This window comes from Papaver somniferum, chromosome 1 (genome assembly GCF_003573695.1).
Source record: "Papaver somniferum cultivar HN1 chromosome 1, ASM357369v1, whole genome shotgun sequence".
NCBI lineage: Eukaryota > Viridiplantae > Streptophyta > Magnoliopsida > Ranunculales > Papaveraceae > Papaver > Papaver somniferum.
The window spans coordinates 50,412,110-50,438,231 of NC_039358.1; the positions used below are offsets into that span (position 1 = coordinate 50,412,110).

Consider the following 26,122-nt stretch of genomic DNA (forward strand, 5'->3'; position numbering starts at 1 on the left):
CAAACTTGAGATTGAATCTGATATGAACTTGATTTGGAATGGGGATTGGGAAGTGGAATCACAAGTTTTAAAACTAAGAAAATGGGAGCCTAATTTCAATCCTGAATCTCAAAAATCTTCTATGGCTTATGTATGGGTTAAATTACATGGTTTAAGCATTGAATATTGGAAGGAAAAGATACTGATGAACATTGGAAAATCTTTGGGTAGACCAATCAAGGTAGATGAAATAACTCTTAAAAAGGAAGCAGGATACTATGCTAATATATTGGTGGAAATGGACCTTGGAAAGGAAATTCCTAGCAAAATCTGTGTTAAGTCTAAGTATGGTGTCTTTGAACAAGTTATAAATATTCCAAATAGACCAAAGTTTTGTTATCACTTCAAGATAGTGGGTCATTACACAGCTGAATGTAGAAATAAAAGAAGGGAGCAGGAATCATCAGCTGAAGTGGTGAACCAACCTAAACAAGTTTGGAGAGCTGTGACTAAAAAGAAGCCAATTCCTCAAGTGGGATTTGATATTTGTCCTCCTAAGACAGTGGAGCCAAGTAATGTATTTGAAACTCCAAGCACTTCTAGTTTACTAACACAAGCTCATAATTCAGGTAAATCTCAAGTGGGATGTGAATTTGTTCCTATTAAGCCAATGGAAGCTAGTAATGTAGGAGACAATCCAACTACCCCTGGTTTACACCATTTAACTCATAATTCAAGTGAAGTAACTGCACAGAACAAATCTAATAACTCAGGTAAATTCCAAGTTTTACAAGACTTGAATGAAGATTTCTTTAATTCTCATATAGAGTTCCCATCTCTTTCAGTGGAGAAGCTTCTCAAGTCAGCTGCTAATGCTCCAACAATTAATATTACCAGCACAATTATACCCCTTATTGGTAGTCAAGTTACAAATGAGAATGTTCCTAAAGTGAAACAGAAGACAAGTACAGTTACTACAAGAACTCAAGCTGCAAATTTGGGTGGAAGAAGAGAGCTCTTGAGAAGGAATACTTCTCAATCTCAAACTTCAAAATGAAAGTAATTTTCTGGAATCTCAGAGGCCTTAGAATAATCAAGGTCAGAGATAAACTTAGGAGTTTAGTAAAATCTTTTAATCCTTCTTTAGTTATTCTTGCAGAACCAAAAGTTCACTATTCTTCAGATTTCTGTAAAAAGTTAAAGTTAGCAGGAATGCATTATGAAGCCATACACAATTCAAGTAATGGAGATAAAGGTAATATATGGATTATGTGGTGCTCATCAATTCAGAAACCAAAATTTATTCATTCATCGGAACAATCAATTACAGTGGAAGTAGGGGACTCTTTGATTATTGGTATACATGCAGCATCTTTAACTGTTCAAAGAAGAAGCTTCTGGAATGACTTGTTAACTATTAGCATTTTAAATAAGCCATGGTTAGTTATGGGTGATTTCAATACTGTTATGAAAGCAGATGAGAAGAAGGGTGAGTTAAAACCTATGTTGATTTCAATGCTGGAGTTTAACAATTGCCTTCATAGCTGTGGTCTGATTCAAGCTCCAAAAAATGGTCTGCAATTCTCATGGTCTAATAACAGAGCAGGTAAAAAGAGGATTATTTGTAATTTAGACAGAGTTGTATTTAATGATAAATGGCTAGAAAAGTTCTCCAGTTGGGGCTACAAAGTTGGTAGTAGAGGTGTATCAGATCATAGTACCTTATCTGGAGGTTCTGCTGAAATTCCAAAACCAATTAACACACCTTTTAGAGCAATGAAAGTTTGGAAGTCTCATCCTGATTTCTTAAAAGTAATTACTCAATCTTGGGGGCAATGTCTTGAAGGTAATCCTATTTTTGTGTTTATGAGTAAAATGAAAAGAATGAAAAGGGATTTGAAGGAATGGAACTGGTTGGTTTTTGGGGATGTGAATAAGAAATTGAAGCAGGTAGAGGATGAACTAATGAAGACTACTGTTGAATCAGATGAAGATCCCTCAAATACAACTCTTCTAAATAAGCTCATTACTGTAAGGGTCCAACAAGAAATATTACTCCAGCAACAAAAAGAGATTATACATCAGAAATCAAGAGTGAGATGGATAAAAGATGGAGCTTCAAACTCAAGATATTTCCATATACAGATGAAACTAAGGGAGGCTCAAAATATGATTATAGAACTTGAAAATGATGCAGGTATAATTATTACTGATACAAAAGAGATTGCAAATGAGCTGGTAAAACATTATGAAACAAAATTCAAATATCAGGAGGTTGATATAGATGAAAGTCTTTTTGAGTGTATTCCAAATGTTATTACTAGAGAAGAAAACATGATGATTAATTCCATTCCTTCTGAAGAAGAAATCAAAGCTGCAGTGTTTGAGTTAAATCCTGAGAGTGCACCAGGGCCAGATGGGTTTGCAGGTTGGTTTTATAGTAATTGTTCATGACTTTATTAAGGAAGTTCAGTTCTGTTGGAGTAAAGGCTTTATTCCAAATGACTTAAATGCTAATTTCTTGAAATTACTCCCAAAAGTGAAGAATGCAAAAACACCTAAGCAATTCAGACCAATTGGTCTCATGAACTTCAGTTTTAAAGTTTTTACCAAAATTTGGGCTAAAAGGTTAGAGAAGGTGATTAACAAAGTAGTATCTCCTCAGCAAGGAGCTTTTATAAAAGGGAGAACAATTCAAGAGCAAGTAGCACTGGCATCTGAGATGATAAATGAAATTGACATTAAGAGGAGAGGTGGAAACTTTGGTTTAAAACTTGATATTACTCAAGCATATGACTCCCTTAGTTGGAAATTTTTATTTCAATCTCTACACAGCTTTGGTTTCTCAGATGAAGTACTACAATGGCTGCAAGTTCTATTGAAATCTGCAAGAGTATCAGTATTAGTCAATGGAGGACCTTAAGGCTATTTTGAAGTTGGTAGAGGCTTAAGACAAGGTGACCCATTGTCACATATGTTATTTGAAGATATCCTTAGCAGAAATATTACAAAAATGATTCAAGATGGCAACTTGAAAACTATGGTGAATAGAGGGGGAGTCCAACCTTCTCACATTTTCTTTGCAGATGACATCTTTCTTTTTTGTAATGGTGAGAAGAGAAATGTTAAGAAGCTAATGAATCTCCTTAACAAGTACCAAAGGGAATCAGGTCAACAAATAAATTTGGAGAAAAGCAAGTGTTTCATGGGTGGTATAAGTCACACTAGAAGAGTACAAATTTCTGAAGAATGCAATGTTGCTTTGGCTGATTTCCCAGATAAGTATTTGGGAGTAATGTTGGTGGAAGGAAGTGTGAGAACACAACATGTTTGGAGTGTGGTGGATATGATGCATGAGAGCTTGGCTGGTTGGAAGCGTAAAATATTGTCTTTTCAAGAAAGACTTATTTTGGTTAAATTTTTCTATGCAGTTACCCAATTTACTCAATGTCAGTTTATAAGTGGCCTAAGAAGGTTATAAGGGAATGTGAAAGAATAATTAGAAATTTCCTATGGTCATGTGACCCTGCAACAAGGAAATTAATAACTCTGGAATGGAATAAAACTTGTTCTCCAATAAGTGAAGGTGGTCTTGGGTTGAGAAGACTGGAAATTATCAATAAAGCTCTTTTAATGAAGCTACTATGGAGAATTCAAAATGAGAATGAAGATTGGTCAAGATTTTTTCTGGATAAGTATACAAATAAAAAAGGTGAACGGATTTCTTACTATAAGAAGTCATCAATTTGGCCAGGCATAAAGTGGATTCTTGGAGAATTGGAGGAAAATACGAGGTGGATTGTTGGTGATGGAAAGAATATATCTGCTTGGAAAGATAATTGGGTGCTGGAGAAACCTATACAAGAGTTATATCCTGATAATGGTTATATACTACAATTCCCAGATATGAAAGTTTCAGACTTCATACTTGATGGTGAATGGATCCTGCCAACTGAACTCATGGAAATGATTACTCTAAATGATTTACCTATAGTGAGTGGAAATGGAGATAAGAGAATATGGACTGGAACTATCACAGGTGAGTTTACAGTTGCTTCAGCAGTGGAAGTCATTAGACAGAAATTCCCTCCTCTTCACTGGAAAAAGAAGGTATGGCGCAAGTCAATTCATCCTAGTATTTCTAGTAATATATGGAAACTAGGTAGAAATATTTGTTCAATTGATGAAAATCTGAAGAAGAGAAATTTCCATTTAGCTTCAAGATGCATCTTATGCAGAAAAAGGGAGGAGAATAGAGATCATATGTTGTGGTATTGTAATTTTAGTGAGATTATTTGGAGATGGCTTGGTGGAATGTTCAACTTCAAGAATCCAAGATCTTTTGAGGATATTTTCAAGATGGAAAGTAATAAGAGTCCAGCTATCAAAGAAATTTGGTTGTTAAGTGCATTTGTCACTATGAAGGAACTTTGGTTCTTGAGAAATGAATGCACCTATGGAAAAAGGAAAGTTAATCTCACTGAAGTTATGAATAGAATACTGAAGAAAATATATGATTGTGATATAAGACTGAAAGCAACTATGTGGAATAATCTGTATGATTTGCAAGTAATCAAAAGGTTGGGATTAAAGACCAGAAGAGTGAAGAGTTTGATACCCAAAAAGTGTACTTCCACTTACCAAGCCAGGGAAAAATATTGCTATGCTGTGATGGTGCATCTAAAGGTAATCCAGGTGCAGCTGGTTATAGTGTTGTTGGAAGAAGCCATTCAGGTGAATTTGTGGTTGCAATTTCAGGTGGCATAGGTATCTCAACAAATTTCTATGCAGAAGTTTTTGCTATACTTATTGCAGGGGAATGGGCAGTGCAGAATGGTATCTAGAGCTTGTATTCAACACTAATTCTCAGGCAGTTAAAGCATCTTTTCAAAGTGGTAGATTGCCTTGGTTTGCAATCACAAGATGGGAAAAATTATGTGCTGATGTGGTATCATGGAGTTTCAGCCATAGTTATAGAGAAGTTAACTTCTCAGCGGATAACATGGAAAAGAGTGGCATTACTCTAGCTAAAGGAGAAAAAAGAATATATGGTAGTAAACCATTTTTCTTGGCTGTCTGGAAAGCCTAGACAAGGTGTATTTCAGATTTTGTTAAAAAGCTTTTATGGGCTTATATTTTTGGTTCTTTTTACCTCTTTTATTGTAATTTGGGATAATTCTTTGGTTTAATAAAATTTTATTGTTAAGCAAAAAAAAGATTTTATCTTTCAATTAAACTGCTACATATATTAGATCCATATAAGGAGTACAGATAATCGTGGTCAAAAGTTAAGTCCTTCATATGTCGATATGCAAGTATTGATAAAAGATTGAATGAACTTTTGACTTACAAAAGTTAAAGCCTTTATGTCATTATTTGATGGAAGACAGGATAAAACTTTTGTTTACAAGGATTATGTCTATTGTATGTCATTGTGCAAATAGTGATGGAAAATAGAATGAATCCTTGTCTAATCCGCAGTATTGATCTTCCATGATCCATATTTTTTATGTATATACTGTGTGGGTCCGTAAGTTTTCTTATGTTGAGCATTTCCGATTAAATTAATCATGGGTTCTCTTGTGGTTAATTTAATTGAGTATTTTGGATACAAATTCATATTCTTATGTGATTTGTGTTATCCAAATAAATCCTTCTTTTCTTGTGAAAGTAAGGTCGCTCTTGTTGTTCTTTCGGGAATGACATTTTATGGGGGAGAGTTCTTAATTGAACTTGTGCTTAATTGCCAAATCTTTGTGGGGAGTGCGGCTGTGGAATATTATAGGGTTAACTTGTATCTTTATAAACTCCTTGATGAATGCATTTAATTTCGGCTATATAATTGCATCTAAAAAGTTGATATGTACTTTCTTTTGGTCATGAAGTGTCTCTATGGAAATTTCATTAGGATCCCACTAGTTTTCGTACCTTTGCCAATTTTATTGACAAAAAGGGGGAGAATTAACGTGTAGTTCACACTACAAATACGTATGGTTTTTGGATCAATATGTAAGGGGGAGTGGTTTCCATGTGAGATGGAGTATTGACTAAGGGGGAGTACATACATATCACCATAGTATTGTTGTCGAAGTTGTGATACAATTGAACTTTGATGTTGTGTAATAGTATTATGACATTGTATAACAATGATAGACAGCTTTCGTATTCTCATTGTTATGGCTACGTATTTTCAACAACGATGATGTTGAACTTACAGCCTTTGGAATCATTGGAGTACTTGGAAGTGACGAAGATTTCGAGTAATGTTGAAGAACCAAGGAGATCATGCATGTGGAAGAGAAGCTGCAAAGTTTATTTATTTTGTATTCCATATGTATTGATAGTTTTGTCACTAAATTTTACAAAAGGGGAGATTGTTAGAGCACTGCTCGGTCGAACTCGCAAGCGTTGCTATCTCAAGCTTGTTTGTCAAGTTTAGTTGCCAAAACTATAAGTCTTTATTTCTAGTCTACTTATAGCTAAGTCTCGGACTAGGATAAAAAGTGTAGTTGAGCTCTAGACTCCACGACGTTCATCATACAAAGACGAAGAACTACTCAAGGAACTGGTGGAACTTCATGACTAAAATGTATGTGGAGACTTGACCTTATCTATCACTCAAAAGTATATTTACTCTATCTCTTATCTTGAGAAAAAAGTCGTATTGCTATATAGACTTCGATTGTACACATTTGCTATTTCGAGCCGAGTTTATCTCGCTTATCTATTTCTCGAAATATGTGTTGGTAAGATTTCTCTTTGGCCAAGTTCATCTTTACAAGTGACGAAAGACATGTTGATTGTTTCAATCTTTTGAAAATCGCTTTGATAAAAAATGGAGTGTGAATAACCTCTATATAACATCCTCTAAGAATGTTTAAATGATTGAAATGAGGGTTCAGAATATGTAACCATCTTTGGATATAAGCATATAGTGCGTTCGCACATTAGTGTACAAGTCCAAAACCGGGAACCAAGTGTATGCATGCTTGTGTGTGTACTAAATGGTTGATGGAGACTGGGTAACTATGTGTATCCGTACGCATACTGGCGGAAGTTCACGACCGTCAATTTCTTTTAAGTTTGAAAATCAAAACCAACTCAATCCGGTTACCAGAGTATGCGTACCCGTACGCATATTAGCAAATTTTCATGTCCGTGAATTTCTTCTGAATTTGAAAACCAAAACAAACTCAAATCCGGTTACTTAAGTACACATACCCGTACACATACTTAAGTGTGTTACTTTATAAAATTGGTTTGTTCATGAACTAAAACATTAATATATTAAGGAATGCAATTTACAAACTGTGGCTATAATATTCATGAATCGATTCGAATGAATCAAAACCAATATTGCTTCGATTGTGTCTTGTATACTTCTATAAGATCTAAGCGATTGAAGAACTCTCTAACTAGTTCTTTTGAGTCATTTGAACTAGTTATGGTGAAGCTGAATATGGTTGATATGAAAGTGCTCATATGGCTAACCATTTGGTTAACTACTGTTGAACCAACTAGGTGTACACGTTTAGGTACAGTTAAACAAACCTAAATGAACATGCATTTCATTTGTGTATAAAAAGATAAGATTCGATCTAACGGTTGAAAGATATTAGCTTGAATCTAATCAGGTTTTCATCTAACGGTGAATATTGAATGCTTTGTTACCAAGGTAGCATTGATTGCAAACCCTGATTTGAAGACTATATAAAGGAGAACTCTCGCAACTGGGAAACCTAATCCCCACACCTCATGTGTGATACTAGTTGTATAAGCTAGAGTCGATTCTCCTTTAACCTTAGGTTTCTATCGAGACCCTGTAGGTTAACGACTTGAAGACTTCATTGGGATTGTGAAGCCAGACCCAACTATTTCCTCTGTAGTTTCGTGATGTGATCTTGTTGTTTCTATCGTATTGAGTACAATTGTAATATTGGGTCGAGATTAATTTTTCCGATAGGCAAGATACAAAAGTAGTCACAAACATCTTCGTCTCGTCGTTTGTGATTCCACAATATCTAGTTTCACAATCATACGATTTAAATGATTGTGAGGTGATTCATAACTCTAGGTTGTTCTTCAGAAATATAAGTCCGGGTTATCGATTGGTTCATGTTCACCTTGATCTATCAAAAGACGGAACAAAAACTTGTAGGTATTTCTGTGGGAGACAGATTTATCTATTCCTGTAGTTTTTTCTGTGTGATACAAATTTGTTTATTAAAGTCTTCGACTTTGGGTCGTAGCAACTCTTAATTGTGAGTGAGATCAGCTAAGGGAATCAAGTGCGTAGTATCATGCTGGGATCAGAGATGTAAGGAGCGCAACTGTAACTTGGATCAGTGTGAGATTGATTGGGGTTCAACTACAGTCCATACCGAAGTTAGTTTGTAGTAGGCTAGTGTCTGTAGCGGCTTAATACAGTGTGTGTTCAATATGGTCTAGGTCCCGGGGTTTTTCTGCATTTGTGCTTTCCTCGTCAACAAAACTTTTGGTATCTGTGTTATTTCTTTTCTGCATTATATTTTGTTATATAATTGAAATATCACAGGTTGTGCGTTGAATCGATCAATTGGTAAATCCAACCTTTGGTTGTTGATTGAAATTGATTGATACTTGAACATTGGTCCATGGTACAGTTCAAGTTAATTTCTCTTGTGTTCAATTAGACTCGCAGATTTCTATTTGTTTGATTAATTATTGAATCGAGAAATTGAGATATAACTCTTGATATACTTTTTATAAGATTGAGTCTGACTGTCTAGTTGATTCTCTTAAAGTATATTGGAGTTTGTCCATACAGATTTCTAAGAGAAATATTGGGTGTGGTTGTTAGACTCCCGCTTTTTCAATTGGTATCAGAGCAGGAAAACACGTTTAAAGACCTTATAAGTTTGTGTTTGTAGCGATCTTACTCTATGGACAGTAGTGCTATCTCAATAAAGGCACCACCAGATCCAGGGATTTCAGAATTCTCTTCCATGTCTGATTTAATTAAATATGTAGAATAAATTCCATCTAAACCTCCACCAGGTTTAAAATCCCTTGAAGTTTTTTGGGAATTGAAAAGAAACCTGATAGCCTAACTTCTGATGTTGATCGGAATCTCCATAAGAATCAAGAATCTCTTGACAGGCTAAATCATGTTATGATGAATAACTTCTATGTTGAGGTTGATATTGATGTGTTAATCAGTAAGAGCAATGCTCCTTCTCAGTGTAATCAAATTAGTTGTAACAAACTAAATGACTTACAAAAAGAGTTTAAATCTCAGTCATCTGAGTATATCACCTTAAAGCATGAATTGATTCAGTGCTCAATTCTTGACACTTCCTATCAAGATAGTAGTATTTTCTTCTTTCATGAAGAAGGTAGGACGTCTCTTTTTATCAAAAGAGTTTCCCTCTGCAGTAATAAAAAACTATCTGCAGATACGGTTGTTTATAAGTTGGAAAACGATAAATCAGAAACACAATATTTTTTGGGTTCTCTTGAAATTCGTTGATAAACTTATAAAAGCAATTTCCTGGGTGATTTTCAACACGATAAGATGTAAGAGTTGTTGGAAAGAAACTCTCTCTTGGTGTCATGGTGTAATATGCTCCTATGCAGCATAACTAATCACAAGTAGCTGCTCATAATCATATTTTTTGAGTTTTACTCCAAATAGGATGTTCCTCATTGTTCACACAAACAAACGGGCCCTTATCAGCTCACGTGCGACTCACACTCCATTATCCTAACTTGTCCGTATTGGAACCTCATTCCAGAGCGTGTTCAATCAGTTCAGGTTCCACCATTTGACACTTAAAAAGAAAAAAGTTTCTCTTTGTTCACCACGTCCTCTTCTTTAGTTCGTGTACGAAAAAGAAAAACAAAAAGGGAAGTTATGTTTCTCTCGATTCCCGTCAACTTCATTGCTCAATCTTTTTGAATGTTCTTGGGCTCTTTAGAATCGCAACGAAAAACTTCTTCAGGAGTTGGTGTTCGTTTTTCTCCTTGGTGCAGTTCCGGTACTTCACCATTGTTATCAGTTCACGAACCAAGTAAGTTTCTCAAACTTTTCGTTTACATACTTTACCAGAAATGTTTTCTAGGAATAAATATAATCGTGGTAAGACTTGGGTACTCAAAATCGTGGAGAAGAATTCCTTGACCCAAGTTTAAGAATTAGATTCTTTAATCGTAAGGCTCGTGATTACTATGTGGAATATAGTACTAAGAAACCCATCATGGAAAGGATTTACAATCCCTTTGTTCTCAAGGTAGATGGTCTGACTAGGTTCTTTGAAAATCATGAATGAGATATTGTTCATCGTCCCATGGGAACTGCATACATGAAGCTAACTGCTCAATTATATGCAAACCTTCATGAGCCTGATTCTGTCAACTGCTCATTCAAAACTATTGTCGAAGGAACAACTTTTATTATAAACCGACAAATAATTTCTGAATTGATGTGTTTGCCTCATACTGGTGATTTTCTCTTGCCTCCTCCTGAGCACTTGAGACCCTCTTCTGAGGCACTCTCAGACCTCCTCATGAGTAAGAATTCTCCTTGGCACGAAGGGAAAATTGATGTTCATGATGCTGATTTGTTCCTCAATGTTGCCGGAAAACTTCTGGTAGCTAACTTGTTGCCCAGCACTATAGACAGACAACTGTGGATCAGACCTCTTGCTGAACTGGTGTATTATGTTGTGGAGGGGATAAATATTGACTTTTGTGGACTTATTGTTCGTCAGATGATAAGTGTCAGATAAATTTCAAGAAGACTCCTAGTTTTCCTTTTCTTATCTCAAGGATTTGCAGTCAGTTTGGCATTGTTGCTTTTGGGACCAATCTTGGAGGACCAAAAGTCTTTTCCATGAATAGCGTCAGAAAGATGGCCGGAACTCCTACAGCACACAACTCTGAACTCATTCGTCTTCAGCAAGAAAATGAAGTCCCGAAGGAGAAGCTGGACTATGCTCAGACAGCTCACCCTGAACTGACTGAAAAATTCTATGAAATTGAAAGGGATTATTATGAGCTAAGTGATTAATCTCTGTATTTGCAATACCTTTATTTGCTGAAATTCTTGTGTTGATCTACTTTTGAAACCTTTAATGGTTGTGATAACTCTTATGTTTGGCCTTGAATGATTTTATCTTTCAATTAAACTGCTACATATGTTAGATCGATAAGGAGTGCAGATAATCGTGGTCAAAAGTTAAGTCCTTCATATGTCGATATGCAAGTATTGATAAAAGATTAAATGAACTTTTTACTTACAAAAGTTAAAGCCTTTATGTCATTATTTGATGGAAGAAAGGATAAAACTTTTGTTTACAAGGATTATGTCTATTGTATGTCATTGTGTAAATAGTGATGGAATATAGAATGAATCCTTGTCTAATCCGCAGTATTGATCTTCCCTAATCCATATTTTTTTATGTATATAATGTGTGGGTCCGTAAGTTTTTTTATGTTGAGCATTTCCGATTAAATTAATCATGGGTTCTCTTGTGGTTAATTTAATTGAGTATTCTGGACACAAATTCATATTCTTATGTGATTTGTGTTGTCCAAAGAATCCTTCTTTTCTTGTGAAAGTAAGGTCGCTCTTGTTGTTCTTTCGGGAATGATATTTTATGGGAGAGAGTTCTTAATTGAACTTGTGCTTAATTTCCAAATTTTTGTGGGTAGTGCAGCTGTGGAATATTATAGGGGTTAACTTGTATCTTTATAAACTCCTTGATGAATGCATTTAGTTTCGGCTATATGATTGCATCTAAAAAGTTGATATGTACTTTCTTTTGGTCATGAAGTGTCTCTATGGAAATTTCATTAGGATTTTTCGTACCTTTGCCAATTTTATTGATAAAAAGGGGGAGAATTAATGTATGGTTTTCGGACCATTATGTAAGGGGGAGTGGTTTACATGTGATATGGAGTATTGACTAACGGGGGGTGATACATATCACCATAGTATTGTTGTCGAAGTTGTGATATAATTGAACTTTGATGATGTGTAATAATACTATGACAATGTATAACAATGATAGAGAGTTTTTGTTTTCTCATTGTTATGGCTACGTATTTTCAACAACGATGATGCTGAACTTACAACCTTTGGAATAATTGGAGTACTTGGAAGTGACGAAGATTTAGAGTAATGTTGAAGAACCAAGGATATCATGCATGTGGAAGAGAAGCTACACAGTTTATTTATTTTGTATTCCATATGTATTGATAGTTTTGTCACTAAAATTGACAAAGGGGGAGATTGTTAGAGCACTGCTCGGTCGAACTCGCAAGCGTTGCTATCTTAAGCTTGTTTGTCAAGTTTAGTTTTTAAAACTATAAGTCTTGATTTACTTATAGATAAGTCTCGGACTAGGATAGAAAGTGTAGTTGAGCTCTAGACTCCACGGTGTTCATCATACAAAGACGAAGAACTACTCAAGGAAATGGTGGAACTTCATCGACTAAAAGGTATGTGGAGACTGGAACTTATATATGACTCAAAATTCTATCTACTCTATCTCCTATATTGAGACAAATTCGTATTGCTATCTAGACTTCGATTGTACACATTTTCTATTTCGAGCCGAGTTTATCTCGCTTATCTATTTCTCGAAATATGTGTTGATAAGCTTTCGCTTTGGCCAAGTTCATCTTTATAAGTGACGAAAGTCATGTTAATTGTTTTAATCTTTTGAAAATCGCTTTGATGAAAAATGGAGTGTGAATAACCTCTATATAACATCCTTTAAGCATGTTTCAATGATTGAAATGAGGGTTCAGAATATGTAACCATCTTTGGATATAAGCATATAGTGTGTTCGCATATTAGTGTACAAGTCCAAAATCGGGAACCAAATGTATGCATACTTGTGTGTGTACTAAATGGTTGATGGAGACTGGGTAGTGAATTTCCGCTGAGTTTGGAAATCAAAACCAACTCAATACGGTTACCAAAGTATGTGTACCCGTACGCATACTAGCGAAAAGTTCATGTCCGTGAATTTCTAATGAGTTTGAAAACCAAAACAAACTCAAATACGGTTACTTAAGTACGCATACCCGTACGCATACTTAAGTGTGTTACTTTCTAAAATTGGTTTGTTCATGAACTAAAACATTTATATATTAAGGAATGCAATTTGCAAACCGTGGCTATAATGCTCATAAATTGATTCGAGTGAATCAAAACCAATTTTTCTTCGATTATGTCTTGTATACTTCTACAAGATCTAAGCAATTGAACAACTCTATAACTAGTTCTTTTGAGTCATTTGAACTAGTTATGGTGAAGATGAATATGGTTGATATGAAAGTGCTCATATAGCTAACCATTTGGTTAACTACTGTTGAACCAACTAGGTGTACACGTTTAGGTACGGTTACACAAACCTAAATGAACGTGCATTTCATTGGTGTATAACAAGCTAAGATTCGATCTAACGGTTGAAAGATATTAGCTTGAATCTAATCAGGTTTTTATATAACGGTGAATTTCGAATGCTTTGTTACCAAGGTAGCATTGATTGCAAACCCTGATTTGAAGACTATATAAAGGAGAACTCTAGCAACTGGGAAACCTAATCCCCACACCTCCTGTGTGATACTAGTTGTATAAGCTAGAGTCGATTCTCCTTTAACCTTAGGTTTCTATCGAGACCCTGTAGGTTAACGACTTGAAGACTTCATTGGGATTGTGAAGCCAGACCCAACTATTTTCTCTGTAGTTGCGTGATCTGATCTTGTTGTTTCTATCGTATTGAGTACAATTGTAAGATTGGATCGAGATTGAATTCTCCGATAGGCAAGATAGAAAAGTAGTCACAAACATCTTCGTCTCATCGTTTGTGATTCCACAATATCTAGTTTCGCCATCATACGATTATTGTGAGGTGATTGATAATTCTAGGTTGTTCTTCGGGAATATAAGTCCGGGTTATCGATTGGTTCATGTTCACCTTGATTTATCAAAAGACGGAACAAAAACTTGTAGGTATTTTTGTGGGAGACTGATTTATCTATTCCTGTAGACTTTTCTGTGTGATACAGATTTGTTTATTAAAGTCTTCGACTTTGGGTCACAGCAACTCTTAGTTGTGGGTGAGATCAGCTAAGGGAATCAAGTGTGTAGTATCCTGCTGGGATCAGAGACGTAAGGAGCGCAAGTATACCTTGGATCAGTGTGAGATTGATTGGGGTTCAACTACAGTCCAAACCGAAGTTAGTTTGTAGTAGGCTAGTGTCTGTAGCGGCTTAATACAGTGTGTGTTCAATCTGGACTAGGTTTCGGGGTTTTTCTGCATTTGCGGTTTCCTCGTTAACAAAACTTCTGGTGTATGTGTTATTTCTTTTCCGCATTATATTTTGTTATATAATTGAAATATCATAGGTTGTGTGTTGAATCGATCAATTTGTAAATCCAACCTTTGGTTGTTGATTGAAATTGATTGATACTCTAACATTGGTCTTTGGTACTGTTCAAGTTAATTTCTCTTGTGTTCAATTAGACTCGCAGATTTGTATTTGGTTGAGTAAGTATTGAATCGAGAAATTGAGATAGCTCTTGATATACTTTTTATAAGATTGAGTCTGACTGTCTAGTTGATTCTCTTAAAAGTATATTGGAGTTTGTCCATACAGATTGCTAAGCGAAATATTGGGTGTGGTTGTTAGACCCCCGCTTTTTCAAATTCCTTAGTTGAGGGTCATGAGGTTCCTTGCAGAGGTTTTTGATCTTTCTGATCTAGCTGTCACCGCGAACTTAAATAGGGATGCTCTTCTAGTACACTTTAATTCTCTTAGTCAAGAATTTTTGTTGGATGAGCGCAAGGAGAATGATATTGAAGATGATGCCGAGGATTATAAGCAAAAATATGAACATATTAAACTTGAGTTCAGGAAGCTATTCGCAGTTGTAGGATCTTCCAGGTCTCGTGCTCGGCGTCTTCGAGGTGTTATTAGGCAGTTGAATAATGAAAAGACTGTTTTGATTGACGAGAAGAAGGAGGTCATTGAAGATGAGGTGAGGGATCTTCAAGATTCTCAAACGGAGAGCCATGAGCTTCGTATGATTCTTGAGAATATTCGAAATCGTCTTAGAATTGAGGGCAATAATGACTTTGATAAGGCCCTAGGTGAGATCGAGGAGAACAGGGTCGCGGTTACTAAGCATGTTAGTTGGATAGAGAAACATCATAAGACACTAGATTCCGTGATTATGTATAAAGAAGGTGTTCCTGTTAGATTATCTTAGTATTTTGCGGCTTATTTTCCCTCTTAAGAGTTCTATTTGTCTTTGTTCTTCGCTGAGAATGAGAAGAATTTGAGATCTGAGCTGGGTTCTCGGACGGAAAGACTTGAGAAGTCGCAATAGGAGTTGGAGACGTTCAAGAATGGTGATGGTTCTTCTTCGCAGCTGGCAGCTGATCTATCGGGGAAGCTTTCTTTTGCGAATTATGAGCTTCATCGCGTAAGGACAGAGGCTGAGCAGTACAAAGAAGCCATGGAGGCTATGTATACTTTTTTGAAGCGTCGCAAGAGAGCCCAACTTATCAATGTTGATCGCCAGGCGCAGAGGCTATGTAATAAGGTCGTTAGGGATACTGCTAATCGTGTTACTACTAAGAATAATCTCCCTACTAGAAAATTTCCTGATGTTCCCGTGCCTGAGGATGAGTTTGTGGGACCAGGGTCTAATGATGAAGAAGAGGTTATCGAGGACGAGCAGTCTGGTGATGAATAAGAAATTTACGAAGAAGATGTTGATGGAGAAGGTGTTGATGAAGAAGACGCTGATGAAGAGGGTACTGATGAAGAAGATGTTGATCTTGAGGCTGAATTCGCTGAGGATGCCAGACAAGATGGAGTTAACAAAGATGATAAAGCCGCTGTATATGGTGGTGAAAGCGAACATTAATCATCTTCGGTTGTTGGGGATGGCCAGGGTCGACAAGGATCTATTTCATCTTCTCAGAATGATGCTCTAGATGTTTCGCACTCTGGAGCAGGAGGTTCTTCTCTATCAGCTTCTCCTCCTCATGATTGGGCTGCATTCTAGTTGTGTTTCCCTTTTTAATACATTCTTCCTTTTTTTGTGCGATGTTCTGGGCGCTCCCAAGCTTGGGGGCATAACATGACTTTTGGTTCGTATCTTTCCTGTTGTTAGAAATTTTGAATCAAAGTAGGTGTATATATGCAACTGGGTTATTCGATGTTTTGTATTACTCTTTCGGTTGTTCCTTAATTCATATGAAAATGTGTCTCATGGTATTTAAGGTTTTCGACTGAAAAGGTGGGAAGCATATAAATTTGAACATCCTCGTACTTTTCTCTGCTTTCCATCTTTGAAGGAAGATTATAGCCTTAAATACTGTTCTTGATTTAGTAGGGTTGATGCTAATGTCCCATGTGCACTAGGTGAATACTCTAAGAAGCTAAAGAATAGAAATATTTGCTTATGTGAATCTAAGATTTTAATGCGAAATTTTTCTTTGTGATAAATATTAATGCCACATACCAATATGTGGAAGGCATATCTTCAAGGTTTAAGGGTTTCCATGAATATTAAATTGTGTAATCATGTGTAGCATGTTAGATGATAAATCTTAAGACTTGTTTAATACTTAGCTGAATAGAGATGTGCTCGCTTTGTTTTATTCGCGCTTTAATGCGATCCTACGCTTGCCTCGGTGCGTCCTTTTATTGTCTCAGCTCCCTTCGCGCTCCTTGAAAAGCTTATATTCGCATGATGTTTATAGGTCTTAACTGCCTCCTAAGTAAGGTCTTACTGCCTTCCCCTACATAGAACTTTAAAGGACTTATGGTCGCCTTGGGTAGGGTCTTCAACATTGGGTGATGAAATCTCAGTTCCATGTGCTCTTGCGAGTCATTGGCCATCGATCTCGCCTTAATTGTGTTAACATTCTTACCTTCTCAGGTTACTTCTGCGACAATATACCAGGCCTTAGATACTCCCGTGAGTAAAAAGCCCTAACACATTGCCGCCTTTGACACAGTTTAGCTCCCTAGTGGAGGGTGTTGTCCATTTATATTCCCCCTGAATCGCCATTTCAAGGAGGTCACCCCTAACCATTTCAGTTGGGCTTCTCCCATCCATCTATTCAACGACCAGTGTTGTCGCAACCTCATGTTTTTCTCCTAAGTGTCTTAATAGGAACGAGATCACACCCTAAGTGGGGTTTCTTTGGACCGAGTCTATCACATGTACTAGGCCTTCTTCTATCTCCACTGGTCTGCTTTTACACCCCATACCGGAGAACTTATTCGATGAGTGGTTCGTTCTCAGTGGCCTCTAGTGGATGGGTTTTTCTTTCACCCAATATAAGTAAATTCTCCAGGATGCCCCAGTTATGACGCGCGTTAAGGCTTATGGTCGCCTCTTACACATTGTGCAGTCCTCCGGTCGCACAATTGTTCGAACTAAGTTGACACGCCACAACCGTAGTCCCAGCCTCCCTAAGTAGAGGTTTTAAATAGTAACTTGTTGCCCCCTATTGAGGTTTTACGAGAAAATTTTGTAACTTTGTCGTGTAGCTCTTGTTTCTCCTTCGGCTTGCTTGCTTGCTTATGAGAAGAACTTTGCTTCGTATTAAAGTTTCTTTTGAGTTGATACACAACTTGCTTTCTTTCGTTTTAGCTTTCCACATATTGTTTCTTCGTATATATTTGTCGCATGATGGGTGGGGTGCGACAGACGATTTTTCCTTTCTCTTTCTCTCAAGTTTGAACAAGGACTTGACTTCCAGCGAGGTTGTCTTTGTTATCATACTTGCGGTCTTTCCTTAGCAATTTTCTGCGTGATTTTTCCATCTTCCTGTTCGTGGAGGTGGTTTGTGATACGCTATTGGTTCCTTGGTTCCTCCTTTGAATGTGACTCTCATGCTGAGTCATCTTTGCCCATTGTTCGTTTTGATATAACGCGCTTCTGCTCATCTTACATCCCTTTCGCCTATGTTGATGCATTTCTTTCCGTAATTGTTCGTCCATTTGTTTTTTCCTTTCTTCTCTTTCAATGCTTCTTTCTCTATAAGACCTTTTGTAGCTTTCTCCATATTTTATTCCCAATTCGTATTCTGGTATCTTTCTTTTCAGGTTCTGATTTTCTATCATCAGCCATCCATACTCTTGTGCGAGGTTGATTCGTTCTTCTATCAATATTTTTTCTGTTTCTTTAAATTTTGCGAACCTTGCTTCGTAATCGCACTAGAGGGCGAAGATCTCTTCATCTCGATTTTGATAGCGGAACTGGTTTTCTCTTCTCTTGTCATCCCTACCGATGTTTATCATTGGTCTTTCTAGATCATATGGATGAACCCACTCCGTCCAATATTGTGGATTTTCCATGGCAGCGGCTAGTTCTTTCCCGCATCTACTGTTAAAGTTGCCTCTTTGCATCGCTAGGATTTTCGATGTTTGGAGAGTAAGGAAGTTATGGTGTTTTGAAAGGTGAATGATCTTTAAAGAGTCCTCTGAGCTAAATGAAGAAAAGGTATGTTTTCTACCGCAGTTTATGATGGTGAAAATGCGAAAGAATAGCTTTGCTGGGTGTTTACAAAATTGTAACGATATTCTGCCGTGGTTTCGTGGTGGACAGAAAAATGGTGGTAGTAAAAACAATAAACAAGCTTGGAAAGATGATGATTTCTAACTGAATACTAGAAGGTGAGGATAAATTCTCTTTGTTTCTAGCGCCAAAATATAGTTGCGGAAAATCCCACAACTACTCCCGAAGAGATGCGCTAAGAACACAAAGTCTAAGTCATGGAGATAACCTTAAACATTAATGATACTATACACCACTTGACACTAATATGATCTTCACACCAGTTTTGTATTAAGAATATGATGTTCTTATAAATACTACAAAGATTCAAATGTATGGCAATGGAGATAATAAGTAAAAGGCTAAACTTTAATGGCTTCTTTCTTTCTTTTAGTAGTGGTTCTTAGCTCTATTACTTGACTGAATTTTCTCTCTCAAAACTGCCTGATAGACGCATTAATGTGTCTAATTTGTCCTCAGTGTCTCTATTGTTAGTGCTTGATTTTGTACTTATTATGGTATTTTTATGTTTGTGTAGGTGTTCTTGGAGAAATACACTTGTGTGGAAAAAGTTGCTCGAATAGTGATGCTTGCACCTCACTGAGAAAATTAATAAAGGAACATGCACTTTGGATAGGGGCACCACCTTCTTCTTCATTTTCAAACAGAATATTGGCGAGAAATTTGGGTTTCAACAGTAAAGGATTTACAATTTTTAAGACAAGAATATCTTCTTCCTTATAAACAGGAAATCTATGAGTATTAATTACCGGAGTTTTGAAAATAAGGAAGTTATCTTCTATTAAACATGAAAGATATCTTAGAGGATTTTCTCTTGGATTTGATTCTGCGAATTAAAGAAGATTTGGGTATAATAAAGAAATTTAGAGAATATAAAGAAGAAGAAAAATTCTGAAGATATTTTTAATTAAAAAGAAGAAGATTTTGGAGTTACGGAAGAATATATTTGATTAATGGGTTTGTGTGTATAAATAGAGAGCAAGAGAGCACAACCAAAGTTGAGGGGGGTGATCCGGTAGCCAGTTTCACAATTTTCTTTTATTTCTTCTATTTAGTTTTCTTTGTAATAATGATGAGCTAAACCCAATCCTTGGGGCAATGAGGAAGCTATTTACGCATGAATAATTTGGTAACTATTATATTTTCTCTAATATTTAATTATAATTCGCTCAATCACTGCTTTTGCAGAGTTTTTAATTGTTTGCATAATTTTCTTCATTAGTTGTGATCCAATTAGATAGGTTATGCTTTGATTATATAATCTATGCTTAGGGGATACAATTAATTTTTGAAAATTTGCCTGATTATTTGTGAGTTAAGAAAATAAGGGACTTAAACATAATTAGAGTTTTGGGTTATTTACCATCATTCATTCATGTGTAATAGTGGAATCAGTGTCTTGGTTATTTTCTCATATCTTGAAATCAAATTTTGAGTTAAGTTTTCTTTAATTTTTAAGTCTAAATTATTTTGCTTTCACAAGTCTCAACGAACCTTTTTACTACAACATTATTGAAAAACACATCAATTTTTGGCGCCGCCGACGCGGACTTGTCTTTAGGCTAGAGTTTTTAGATTTTTTTTCTTCTTTTTTTTAGCTTTTTTGTTCTTCTTTACGTTTTTGGGTTTTTGTCTTTTCCTTACAGAATTTGGAATTTGGAGCGAAAGAAAAATTTTCCAAAGCTTTTAGTGAATACTTAAAGACTTGGAGTAAAAGGCAAAGCGAAAGGAGCGAAAAAAGTGGAATTTTTTTTTTTTTTGATATCTCAATCACTCTATTTCACCCTAGCAATGGTAACAACTTGAATCGTGTGCCCCACCAAATCATTTAAAAAATAAAAACAGAAGGATTAGGATTCAACGAGATATGGCGAAACTACCATTTTTTTTTAATTCTAACACCTGAGCTCTGTGCTTTTGTGAATAGACTCTTTAGATGTTTTCATCTAATTAGATTGGTTCCTCAACTCCTACAAGCAAGATGTTTTCATCCACTTAGATAGGTTAGTGATATCCTTAATAGGCATAAATTTCTAGGCTCTGGAGTTTATTTATACTGCAACTAAAAAGTTTCTCCCATACCCCCAAACTTAAATCTAACATTGTCCTCAATGTTCTAAAGATAAAATTAAAAGCATGAACAAGGAGAAACTGTTACCACTTGAAGCAAAAGAGTTAAGGAAAGATATTATCGTGTTGCATGAGCATGGGTTACCTCCCAAGAAGTGCTAAGTTTAAAGTCTTCAGCCAGACATTGGAAGAATTAGTCACCTCGTAGAACCATATAGCAATAGCCGAAATAATTGTGGGCCATCTAGATCAAAAAGTGTTACCCACAAGAAGAGGAAACTGCAACCGACCAAGAAGATACCGAATATACCCTTGCTTAAGACAACTACATCTAGTTGTGGTTCAGGTTCAGGCTCTATAAAAGGGTCTAAGTAAAAAGATTTCATCGGTTGGATTTCCTCAAAGATAAGATCCGGTTCAGGCATTAGAGTCTGGAAAAACTCAACTAAGAACTTAGAAGTACATAACAACAACCTGAATAATTGGGATCCTCTAAGTCAATTAGATTTGACTCACAAAGTTGACCATAATAATGGTCATTCTTAAGAAAATGTGTCAACCCTAATATCCTAAAGTAATTAGGTTTAATTTCAAAACTTAAATACCGACACATCTGAAAATCATATGTTCCCACAATTAGAAGAAAAGTTTTTTGTGGGAAAACAAAGTCAATCTTGGTATCATAGCCTGGGTTAACCACATCAACCAGAGGATGGGTTTCTAACAACTGAGCTTCTTTCTGGACATCATTAGGTTCGATAACACATGTATGAAGATAATCTTGTAAGATGGTTGAGGCATAAATGTCAAGTCCTACACGAGGGAACTTTCTAAGAGTTAAAGAACACGGAGAATGATAATCACCCCCAAACTTAGAGTTTTCTGTGTCTCTATAAAGACTAGTCACAACTTCCCTAATTTCTAGGTCATCAGATTCCTGGAAATGGTCAATTGATTCTTCTAAGTTGGGTTCATCCTCACTCATTTCTACGAGTTTATCATCTTCTAAGACTAGTGTTTCTAAATCGCTAGATTCTAAAACAGTATTCTCAGGGTATACTCTTTCCTCTAAATCATTATCGGCTTTGTAAACAGGAAATACTACATCGTCTAAAACGGGGGTATCTCTAGTCAAATCCTCGTCCTTTTTAATAGGTGAATAATTATTAAAATTATTTGGATTTGAACTAGAAATAATATTATCATTAAAGAGCTCATTGGGAGTAAAAGATTCCTCATCACTATGCCTATATATTTCAGATTCTTCATCAATACTATCCTCATCACAGTCCTCATTATAATAACATGAAAAAGGTCGAACCTCATCAAAACAAGTAGTGTTACCAATTCTAACCTCGTCATCTTGATTATGTGAATAAAAACTATCCTTATTTTCGAGGGTGGTATTGGGAAAACTAAACTGGAAATTAAGACTATCCTGAGCAAGTTTTTCCACAATCCTATTTGTACTCTCAGTAAATTGCTTGAGGGTCTCTTCTAGAGATATCTTAGTTGACTGCTCTACGGAATCTTCTGGGAGAAGAATATTATAAGTCTCTTTCATAAATAACTTCCGTGTTGACTCATTGAAACTCTTGAGAGACTCTTCTAGAGAAATAGAAGGATTGTTTTGCTCGTATGACCTGTGGGTATATGGACAGTAATGGGGCTCACAATGGTGTGGACCATAACCTTCAAAAGTTTCGCGTTCCCAATCACTATTCACACTATGGTCATAAAAAGGATAATGTCCAAGCTGCTCAGTCGGATACTCATTGTATTGGCTATTATAATGCCAGTTCGACATCCTAACCGCAAGAGAATTCTAAACAAACAGAAAGAAGACTGACTCGACCACAACAAGCCTATTTTATCTAGCAAACAGAAAGAAGACTCACTCGACCACAACAAGCCTATTTTATCTAGCAAACAAAAAGCATGATGGCTCCACTTAGATTGTTTCTAGACCAGCTTCTAATCCTTCGAAAGGGAATTCGATACAATTTAAGCAAACCCCTCTGGAATCAATCCGAGTCAAAGTAAGTTGAATAGAGGTGAGGGAAGCTTCGTGGAGCTTTGATACCCAAGGCGGCGCAGTTACGCATTCAACTCACAGAAACCATCATGAACTTTGAAGTATGCTTAAACGAGTAACCAATATTTTTCGAACGACTTTCCTATTAAGCTCGTTATCCCATCGGTCTCGTTCTAGTCCAAATTTTAAGGCTTAGGTTCGCGTAGGTTACGTGTTCCTAAGGAGGGAAAGAAGGAAACAGTGATGAAATCCGAGTCCTTATCTTGATTTGTCCAGGCTTTTCCCTTTACTAGAAAATTAGATCCGATTTCAGGTCCTCAACATATATGCATACAAAATCATCCAGTAAACCCGCTGACAGGGGATTCGCGGGTGTTTAGAATTCATATCTCCCGTTCCGGACGGGGGATGAACCGTTGAAGTCGACTCGGGCCACAACTTCAATGTCGTGTACGAACCCGAGGGGCCGAGACGATATCGTAATCGTCGTCCTTCTCTGCACACAGTTTAATATTTAAACTACCCTTCCGTAGGGTTTAAAAATAATGTCCCAAAGTTTAAAGTCCAAAGTCCAAAAAAAATAAAGTACAAGGGAAAAGGAAAGTCTAAAAAAAAAAAAGTCTAATTTGATATTTTTAAAGTTAGGTGATTGGATAGGGGCACCACCTTTGGCATATAAAGAAGGTGGTGCCCCTATCCAAATAATAAAGTCGACCATTGGTGCCCTTGTATATGCCAGTTGTGTTGACCTAGAGTTAGGTTTATCGACCACTGGTCCCCTTGTATATGCCAGTTGTGTTGATATTAGTCAGACCAGTATCTCAGTCCATTAGGATAGGTTCATCCTGGCATAGGCCTTCAGACAGATATGGGAAACACCGTTCACTTTAAACCATCTTTTTCTTTATCCATCTCCTTAATCTTTCCATGTGATTGGTTGACTCCGGTTATGATGTCCAGAAACTATCTGAGTAGAGCTCTGTCACTTTATATGAATTTTAGTATGCTTGAGTGCAAACTCGTGTACAGCAATTGGAATTTCGCATCAGGGTACTTCCTCCTGTAGTCAATAGGTATGCCAACCAAGGATATTCTTTATTGCCTTCCAAGGTTCTGCGTAGATAGCTAGGGTCTGGAGTAATGGTTTTGTGGGTACACCTCTGGTAAACCCTCCCGGGATTAACTCGGTTTTATTTATTTTTTTAGTTTTGCTCGAGGACTAGCAAATAATAAGTTTGGGGGTATTTGATAGACACATTTATGTGTCTAATTTGTCCTCAGTGTCTCTATTGTTAGTGCTTGATTTTGTACTTATTATGGTGTTTTTATGTTTGTGTAGGTGTTCTTGGAGAAATACACTTGTGTGGAAAAAGTTGCTCGAATAGTGATGCTTGCACCTCTTTGAGAAAATTAATAAAGGAACCTGCACTTTGGATAGGAGCACCACCTTCTTCTTCATTTTCAAACAGAATATTGGCGAGAAATTTGGGTTTCAACAGTAAAGGATTTACAATTTTTAAGACAAGAATATCTTCTTCCTTATAAACAGGAAATCTATGAGTATTAATTATCAGATTTTTGAAAAAAAAGAAGTTATCTTCTATTAAACATGAAAGATATCTTAGAGGATTTTCTCTTGGATTTGATTCTGCGAATTAAAGAAGATTTGGGTATAATAAAGAAATTTAGAGAATATAAAGAAGAAGAAAATTTCTTGAAGATATTTTTAATTAAAAAGAAGAAGATTTTGGAGTTATGGAAGAATATATTTGATTAATGGGTTTGTGTGTATAAATAGAGAGCAAGAGAGCACAACCAAAGTTGAGGGAAGTGAGCCGGTAGCCAGTTTCACAATTTTCTTTTATTTCTTCTATATAGTTTTCTTTGTAATAATGAGGAGCTAAACCCAATCCTTGGGAAAATGAGGAAGTTATTTACGCATGAATAATTTGGTAGCAATTATATTTTCTCTAATATTTAATTATAATTCGCTCAATCACTGCTTTTGCAGAGTTTTTAATTGTTTGCATAATTTTCTTCATTAGTTGTGATCCAATTAGATAGGTTATGCTTTGATTAGATAATCTATGCTTAGGGGACACAATTAATTTTTGAAAATTTGCCTGATTATTTGTGAGTTAAGAAAATAAGGGACTTAAAGATAATTAGAGTTTTGGGTTATTTACCATCATTCATTCATGTGTAATAGTGGAATCAGTGTCTTGGTTATTTTCTCATATCTTGAAATCAAATTTTGAGTTAAGTTTTCTTTAATTTTTAAGTCTAAATTCTTTTGCTTTCACAAGTCTCAACGAACCTTTTTACTACAACATTATTGAAAAACACATCAATTTTTGGCGCCGGCGACGCGGACTTGTCTTTAGGCTAGAGTTTTTAGATTTTTTTTTTCTTTTTTTTAGATTTTTTGTTCTTCTTTACGTTTTTGGGTTTTTGTCTTTTCCTTACAGAATTTGGAATTTGGAGCGAAAGAAAATTTTTCCAGAGCTTATAGTGAATACTTAAAGACTTGAAGTAAAAGGCAAAGCGAAAGGAGCGAAAAAAGTGGAATTTTTTTTTTTGATATCTCAATCACTCTATTTCACCCTAGCAATGGTAACAACTTGAATCGTGTGCCCCACCAAATCATTTAAAAAATAAAAACAGAAGGATTAGGATTCAACGAGATATGGCGAAACTACCATTTTTTTTTAATTCTAACACCTGAGCTATGTGCTTTTGTGAATAGACTCTTTAGATGTTTTCATCTAATCAGATTGGTTCCTCAACTCCTACAAGCAAGATGTTTTCATCCACTTAGATAGGTTAGTGATATCCTTAATAGGCATAAATTTCTAGGCTCTGGAGTTTATTTATACTACAACTAAAAAGTTTCTCCCATACCCCCAAACTTAAATCTAACATTGTCCTCAATGTTCTAAAGATAAAATTAAAAGCATGAACAAGGAGAAACTGTTACCACTTGAAGCAAAAGAGTCAAGGAAAGATATTACCGTGTTGCATGAGCATGGGTTACCTCCCAAGAAGTGCTAAGTTTAAAGTCTTCAGCCAGACATTGGAAGAATTAGTCACCTCGTAGAACCATATAGCAGTAGCCGAAATAATTGTGGGCCATCTGGATCAAAAAGTGTTACCCACAAGAAGAGGAAACTGAAACCGACCAAGAAGATACCGAATATACCCTTGCTTAAGACAACTACATCTAGTTGTGGTTCAGGTTCAGGCTCTATAAAAGGGTCTAAATAAAAAGCTTTCATCGGTTGGATTTCCTCAAAGATAAGATCCGGTTCAGGCATTAGAGTCTGGAAAAACTCAACTAAGAACTTAGAAGCACATAACAACAACCTGAATAATTGGGATCCTCTAAGTCAATTAGATTTGACTCACAAAGTTGACCATAATAATGGTCATTCTTAAGAAAATGTGTC

At 36.1% G+C, this 26,122-nt stretch overlaps 2 protein-coding genes across 2 annotated transcripts; both read left to right on the forward strand.

The window, feature by feature from the left end:
* Nucleotides 1-1,032: 1,032 nt before the first annotated feature.
* On the forward strand, nucleotides 1,033-2,902 carry LOC113307627. Its single transcript, XM_026556110.1, has 2 exons — nucleotides 1,033-2,407; nucleotides 2,520-2,902. The coding sequence occupies exons 1-2, from the start codon at nucleotides 1,033-1,035 to the stop codon at nucleotides 2,900-2,902; spliced, it is 1,758 nt and encodes a 585-aa protein (XP_026411895.1).
* Nucleotides 2,903-14,695: 11,793 nt separating this feature from the next.
* On the forward strand, nucleotides 14,696-16,045 carry LOC113307720 (acidic leucine-rich nuclear phosphoprotein 32-related protein-like). Its single transcript, XM_026556191.1, has 4 exons — nucleotides 14,696-15,226; nucleotides 15,404-15,719; nucleotides 15,762-15,877; nucleotides 15,932-16,045. Exons 1-4 carry the CDS (start codon nucleotides 14,696-14,698, stop codon nucleotides 16,043-16,045), a joined length of 1,077 nt encoding a protein of 358 aa, XP_026411976.1.
* The last annotated feature ends 10,077 nt before the right edge of the window (nucleotides 16,046-26,122 follow it).

Excerpts from the sequence above, each read along its gene's own strand:
- LOC113307627 (XM_026556110.1), top strand. The coding sequence starts at position 1,033 with ATGAAAGTAATTTTCTGGAATCTCAGAGGCCTTAGAATAATCAAGGTC. Across the intron at positions 2,408-2,519 it reads AGGGCCAGATGGGTTTGCAG|TGAAGAATGCAAAAACACCT; the intron begins GTTGGTTTTATA and ends TACTCCCAAAAG.
- LOC113307720 (XM_026556191.1), top strand. The coding sequence starts at position 14,696 with ATGAGGTTCCTTGCAGAGGTTTTTGATCTTTCTGATCTAGCTGTCACC. Across the intron at positions 15,227-15,403 it reads TGTATAAAGAAGGTGTTCCT|CTGGCAGCTGATCTATCGGG; the intron begins GTTAGATTATCT and ends TCTTCTTCGCAG. Across the intron at positions 15,720-15,761 it reads TATCGAGGACGAGCAGTCTG|GTGTTGATGAAGAAGACGCT; the intron begins GTGATGAATAAG and ends TTGATGGAGAAG.